This window comes from Setaria viridis, chromosome 4 (assembly GCF_005286985.2).
Source record: "Setaria viridis chromosome 4, Setaria_viridis_v4.0, whole genome shotgun sequence".
In the NCBI taxonomy this organism is placed as follows: domain Eukaryota; kingdom Viridiplantae; phylum Streptophyta; class Magnoliopsida; order Poales; family Poaceae; genus Setaria; species Setaria viridis.
The window spans coordinates 25,123,253-25,130,288 of NC_048266.2; the positions used below are offsets into that span (position 1 = coordinate 25,123,253).

Below are 7,036 nucleotides of genomic sequence, written 5' to 3' on the forward strand. Positions count from 1 at the left end.
GAAGAACATCGAAACATAAACATGTTTAGAGACACCAACCAAAATCACGCTCCCATCAGCGTAAGCATTTCATTCCAAATTATATGAATAACGAGTTCCTGTTTGAACTTTACACCTAACATCCTTTGGATACTAAGGAAAACATTTCATATCTGATTTGAAAAGTACAGCCAAGCTAAGCCAACTAATTAAAGCATGCCTTTTTAATTTACAACAACTCATTTGACACGTTCAATCTTAGTAGTTAGACATAAACTACCAATAATGTTATAGAACGGTGCAATCATGATTGCAACTTTGGAGTCTAAATTTGTACTTTACCCAAATTCATGAAAATTCAAAATGTCATTTTGGTAATATGGCATGGTCATGGCAATTACTTTACACTACTACAATGTGATGTCCACTTAAAAAGAGTACATTTTTTTGCGAAATAATAAGAGTACATTCCTTTCGAATGTGGTTTGCGCAGTAGGTTAAATGCTTTTTTGATAGGTTTGAGATTACTATTTCATACTAATAGAATATAAACTTTGATATTATTGAAACAAGACACATGGGTTCTTGGATTTTCGAAAGGAAAATCTTCGCGCAATGCTCTCTTCTCACTTGTGCCGTTTTGTACTTTTGATCCTTCACTACACCTTAGACTAAGACATAATGTAGTTTTTAAATCCTTGCTACCGACGGTATCTCTAGGTGTGAAAAGTAAATTGTTGCTGGGGTTGTCTCCTCTCAATAAAAACAGGCGAAATGAACGAAAAAAATAATATTTCGCCCGTTCAGCTACCCATTCGCCCCTCTCTCTTCACCGCCATTTGCAATTCGCAACACCCCACCCCCAACCCCGGGACCGCAGCACAGTTCAAAAAATCCAATTCCAATCCCACGTCTTCCCCACGCCCTCCCTCGCCTTCCCACCCACCCACCCACCCACCAGCGGACCCACCTCGCAGGACGCCGGCGCCGTCATCATGAGCGGCGCGGCGGCGATCGGCAGCCGCAGCGGGAGATGGGCCACCGCCTCCTCCTCTTCGTCGGCGGCGACCGCCGTGGTGCAGCCGCAGGTTAGCCCAATTTCAGCCGTGGCTCCGAGGGGCCCGCGCTCGGTTCTGAACTCTGTTAAGCCTTACTGCTTCTCGCGCAGGCGGAGTACGGGAGGCGGACGTGGGCGCTTGAACCCCCGATGGCAGCGGCGGGGGCGGCGGCGGCTGATGGGGAGTACAGCCCTGGGCTCCTTGACCTCCACTCCCTCGACACCGAGCTCCTCACCGATGTGAGCGCGATTTCCTTGTCTCCCCCTCTGCTGGAATTTCAAATTGTTGGTGCGTCGTATGAATTCGCGGTGGTTTTAACTTTTAAGGCTCGGAATTGGATTGATTATATTTTTCTCCCCATCTGTAGCTATCCTGATTGCTTAAGAACTTGCCTGAGCCTCCGTTCGTTATCTAAACCTTGTATTACTTTGACAACTTTAAGCAATTAAAATGGAAGAAAAGTATATCAGCTGGCCTCGGGTCAAGGCGTCAAGCTCATTTGCAAGAATCAGTGGATCATGATTCCGCAACTTTACCCTATTAGTTCCAACTAAAATTTAACCACTTAAGTTTGTCTTCCAATTTTGGATGTTGCTGAGCGAGCAGTGGCTCGACACCCTTCCAATGTTTGGTATTTTAGTCATAGGCAAAAGCACCAAATCAGTAGAAAACTGGACCATTTCTGTGGACCTCTCTCGGTCATTTGACATCTCAGGTTCAAGATTCATGTTCCTTTCCTTCATTATGAGGTCTCTGGTGATCAACTCCTTTCTTATGGTGTTCTGTAGTCACGTTGGATTGATGGTGGCTTCTATAATGCTTACATATCTGTTTGACATGCTTGTATCCCTGTTCAAGTTGTTGGCCAGAGAGATAAATTTGTAACATGTGGGGCATTTATTTGTTAACCATGGCTGTTCTTACTTTTGTGTTGACCGTGAAATTTGGTCTGAAGATGCCTGCTGCAGGATCTTACGACACAGATACAGCTTTCTATTATGATGGGGACCAAAGCTTCAACGAGTCAAGCTTTGCCACAAGTAACCCAAACACTGTTTCAAAGTCGAGTTCCGTGGCCAAAATAAAAGTAGTGGTATGTCTTTGTATCATATCTAGATGTCGCCGCTAATGATTCCTTAGATGCAATTAACAACAATGTAACATCACTGTATTCCGAGTCTGTGTTATGTGTTATAAAACTGTCCATTCTAATATTTCTTGTTTATTTTTGAAGGTGAGGAAAAGGCCTCTGAATAAGAAGGAAATATCTCGAAAGGAAGAAGATATCATCACAGTAGATGCATATGCCAACTCTCTCACTGTGCATGAGACAAAACTCAAGGTGATAAGTTATAAATTGGGGCATTTCCCATTATTATATTATAGATTGTTTAGCTTTGATAACTAACTGTTGTTTAAAGACACCTACAGCTACTGTCATATTTATTTTTCAAAGTTAGTGGTGAGTTCTTAGATTGAAGCTTCCCATGAAATCGATACACTAAAGTCCTAAGCTTCTGATGGATTTAGTTGTTATTATCTTTTAATGATCTGTTCATACTGTTTTCTAGCTTGGGATAAGAAAGGTATAAGAAAGGTGAGAAGAAGATGGGTCTAGTTGGCAACATGTAGAAATGCAGATGCAACTTAATCTAATGAAATTTCTATGAATGCTAGGGGTGCCTGTTTGTGGTCCCATGTACTATGATCAGAATTTTATTGATATTTTACATGAGCAGATGTAACAGCCCATGGGCCAAGTTGGGCCAAAAATTGAGTACCATGCATGAGGCATGGTAGCTCTAAGAGTAGTCCCAAATGGTAAGTGGAGAGTGAGATGAGCCAACTTAAATAGCTAGCTCTAGGAAGCATTGTAACCTTCGCTTAACTCTTTTACGCGAAGCGAGGACAAAAGCGTAAGCAGGTTGCAGTGTAGGTGTGGTCCACTCAGCGTGCAGAGTGGGCATGAGCCGATTTCCTGGGCTGAGTCGTTACACAAATGTTGACTGAGTTATCCACTCTTGTTTTCACATGGTGGAAATATTCCAGATTCAACTAAATCCATTCTGAATAAGGAAAAATGTGGTTTAAAATTTTGAATTTATCTTAAAATACAATGGCATTGGAGTCCTGTTCATCAATGTGGCATTGGATAGGATAATAGAGATGGTTCATTATCTCTCCGTTAATTCTTCTTCCTTCCTATGAAAATGGTCACTTGCTCAGTGCATCCTTGGAGTATAGCCATGTCTGGCACCAATCTGATATTGGTATCACCCAAAGAATGTGAGAGCTAACATGCGCATTCTGAGTTCAGAATTCCCTTTAGATTGTTGGAATATTATCTTGAGAATCAGTTGTCGCTAGTTCAGTTTGCATCTTTGTTTTTAGTTCATAAATAATACTATTATTTAGTAGCTAATACAAGTCGCTAGTTGTTTCATAGGTTGACTTAACAGAATACATGGAGAGGCATGAGTTTGTGTTTGATGCTGTTTTGGATGATGATGTATCAAATGATAAGGTCAGTGGACCATTCAGAAATTATCTCGCTACAAGCTTCCAGGGCCTGTCTCCTAATGTTTCACTGTCCATTTAAGGTTTACAATGAAACGGTGGAACCCATTATTCCTGCCATTTTCCAGCGAACAAAGGCTACATGTTTTGCCTACGGTCAGACAGGCAAGTCTCATTTTATTTTGCAGATATTGGGTCTAATCAGTAATCACCATCTGAATAGATGTTTTATGCCCTTAATTGAAACATTTCCTCTGTGGGGAAAATAGTTAATCAGTCTATGATAGAGTAGGTAGAAGAAGGGCAAGATAAACCAGATCACCCTCCCTTGGAGGCTCTTAACTATTTAGGGTCTATATTCTTGCTTAATCTCAACTGATACGGGGCAGTCTCTTTTTATAGAGATGACCTACTGACCCCGTAAGCAAATATCTATCCAACTTCTCTTTGCTAACAAAGCATCTAATCCTAACCTAACCTAGGCTGTGGTACTGTTCACATGCTATAGTAACCGTGTGAGCAGTACGACCCTATCCTTTGCGCTATGCTGCTATGCTTGTGGGCCCAAGTCAGGTCCCACTACCATAACAGTCTACTCCTATGCTCTTTGCAAATATTAGACCTCGTGGTTGTTTCGTTCAGTCATGTTTCATACTTGTTCTTATCTGTGAGGTCGAACCACTTTTACCAATCCCTAACATTTACTGCCAGATCTATTTCAGGTAGTGGGAAAACGTATACCATGCAGCCACTACCCCTTAAAGCATCCCAGGATATTTTGAGACTAATACATTATACATACAGAAGCCAAGGCTTTCAATTGTTTGTCAGCTTCTTTGAGATTTACGGTGGAAAGCTTTTCGATCTTCTTAATAAGAAAAGGTCTTTCAGTTTCTACATTTTTTCCTGCAACATCTTTTTCCTCAAATTATCAACTGTTTAATCTTTATAATCTGTGCAGGAAACTCTGCATGAGGGAGGATGGTAAACAACAAGTGTGCATTGTGGGATTACAAGAGTATAGAGTTTCAGACGTTGAAATGATAAAGGAGCTCATTGAGAGAGGAAATGCTTGCAGAAGCACGGGAACTACTGGTGCAAATGAGGAGTCCTCCAGATCTCATGCAATACTTCAGCTTGCTATTAAAAAGGTGGTTGAGGGTAAGGAGTCTTCTCGAGTTGTTGGGAAGTTGTCCTTCATTGATCTTGCTGGCAGCGAGCGTGGTGCAGATACGACTGATAATGACAAGCAAACGAGGTCTTATTCGTAATACGTTTTCCTTCATCAGCTCATTTCACATAAGATAAACACTATTAGAATTTTCTTAATTACTTCTACATCACTATATTTGATTGTTCAGAATTGAAGGTGCTGAAATCAACAAAAGTTTGCTTGCTCTAAAGGAATGTATCAGAGCTCTTGACAACGATCAAGTTCATATTCCTTTCAGAGGAAGCAAACTAACAGAAGTTTTGCGAGATTCATTTATTGGAAACTCACGGACTGTGATGATCTCCTGCATTTCTCCAAATTCTGGATCATGCGAACACACACTAAATACACTGAGATATGCTGACAGGTAACATGTTCACTCTATTTGGTATTTTATAAAGAATTAACCTCATGGGAACGGAGCAATTTACAATACTGAATTTGGTCATCTTGTGCAGAGTCAAAAGCCTTTCTAAAGTAGGCACCAAGAAGGATGATCCACTTCCACCAGCCTCAAATATGAGAGAATCAAGTCCTGGGCCTCCTTTATCGAACCTTGATTACTGCGATGCTTCTGACGAGCTCAAAAGATATGGACTAAAGAAAACTGCACAAGATGATTCTTTACTTTCTAACATAAGCCGTGTTCCTAGTGGGAGGTTTGTTACACAAGGACCATTACCATACTTAAATCACGTTAATGAGCCCTCAAGGAGTTCCGCAAAAGGTAATGGCTATGAGTTATCAGAAGAGGGGTCTGAGCCAGATATACCCTTACAGAAAAGCAGTAGAGCTCCAACAAACTCAACTTCATCCATAGATGGAACCAGAAAGACTGCAACTCAAATGCAGTGGAAAAGTACACCTGAAGTACATGCTAATGGTCTGGATGCAGATGATGTGCTAGATGCCCTCTTGAAGGTCAGAACACTTTGTTCTTTATTCTTATTGTGATTTCTGGAGTTTCCGCAGCTATTACCCACAACTATGATAATTCTGTGATTACAACTTGGTATATACAAAATTTGGATTATGTAGTAATAAATCTCATGCATCCATATAAATTCCTTTTTGTACACAATGCTTTGCTCAGATTAGATCCTAGTTTGGTGTTCTTTGTCCCTATGAAACCATCAGGTCTTGACTCAGATTAATCGTTTTTTTAAATACTCTATACTTTGTTTTACTCAATTCAGGAGGAAGAAGATCTGGTAATTGCTCACCGCAAACAAGTGCAGGAGAGTATTACCATCCTTAGAGAGGTACGCCCTCCATGCAGTTACGTCTCTTCACTTTTTCTATTCTACGGTCATGTTGTACTAGAACACAAACTTTTTTTTTTGTTGTATATGCAGGAGATGAAGCTGTTAGAGGAAGCAGACCAGCCAGGCAATCAGTTAGATGAGTACATAACAAGAATGAGCTTTATCATATCCAAGAAAGCAGCTGGTCTTATGAATTTGCAGGCACGCTTAGCACGTTTTCAACAGTGCCTTTCGGAGCAGAATGTTCTCGTAAATCAAAGCGATTTGTGAATGTTATGCTCAGACATGGTCACACCATGCGATGTTCACAGAAGTCAGGTCAGCATTGTGGTTACTGGTCGATGGATGAACCTGGAGAGTCTATTGTTCTGATGTGGATCGGAAACTTCTTGTTTGTCCATTTTATCACACAGACCTTGTTCATTTCCTCGGGCAAATCGGTAACTTCGGCATGCAAGTGTTTGATTGCATACGCTGCTGCTATTCTTTTTGTTTTTTCTTCAATTCATCTTTACTACCCTTGCTACAGAGAAACTACAGTGTCCAACGAAGTTTTGGTACTGTAATTAATTGCAAAGAACTGAAGAAACACGAGCGCGTATTGCAGAGTTGGCCGGTCATTATAGGTGAATCATTTGTACAGTGTACATCCATAATTTGTTTGCTCTACGATGTAAGATTGGAAGATTGATCTGCTGCTTTGGACGTTCATCTTGTTTGCTCTACAGTGTACAATTTTGCTGGTATAGTGGTATGGATTGGAAACCACTTCTGTTTCTCCATTTTGTCAACTCGTTCATTTCCTCAGGCAAATCGGTAATTTTGGCTTGTCAACTCGTTCATTTCCTCAGGCAAATCGGTAATTTTGGCATGTAAGTGTTTGATTGCGTATTCTCTCCATCCTAAAAAACAAGTAATTCTAAGTTTGTTTTTGTCCTAAGTAAAACTTTTTAAGTTTGACCAAGTTTATAAAAAATATAAATATTTATGATACGAAATAAGTG

At 40.6% G+C, this 7,036-nt stretch overlaps 1 protein-coding gene across 1 annotated transcript; it reads left to right on the forward strand.

Moving 5' to 3' along the window:
• Positions 1-913: 913 nt before the first annotated feature.
• LOC117852274 (kinesin-like protein KIN-13B) lies at positions 914-6,743 on the forward strand. The gene is made up of 12 exons (XM_072293217.1): positions 914-1,067; positions 1,148-1,276; positions 1,993-2,130; positions 2,272-2,379; positions 3,484-3,561; positions 3,638-3,723; positions 4,281-4,436; positions 4,516-4,812; positions 4,916-5,134; positions 5,226-5,688; positions 5,964-6,029; positions 6,123-6,743. The coding sequence occupies exons 1-12, from the start codon at positions 975-977 to the stop codon at positions 6,300-6,302; spliced, it is 2,013 nt and encodes a 670-aa protein (XP_072149318.1). The 5' UTR covers positions 914-974; the 3' UTR covers positions 6,303-6,743.
• The last annotated feature ends 293 nt before the right edge of the window (positions 6,744-7,036 follow it).

Bases quoted from the DNA above. Each gene is read 5' to 3' on its own strand.
- LOC117852274 (XM_072293217.1), top strand. From the start codon at position 975: ATGAGCGGCGCGGCGGCGATCGGCAGCCGCAGCGGGAGATGGGCCACC. The intron at 1,277-1,992 runs GTGAGCGCGATT...TTTGGTCTGAAG, and splicing joins ACACCGAGCTCCTCACCGAT to ATGCCTGCTGCAGGATCTTA. The intron at 2,131-2,271 runs GTATGTCTTTGT...TTATTTTTGAAG, and splicing joins TGGCCAAAATAAAAGTAGTG to GTGAGGAAAAGGCCTCTGAA.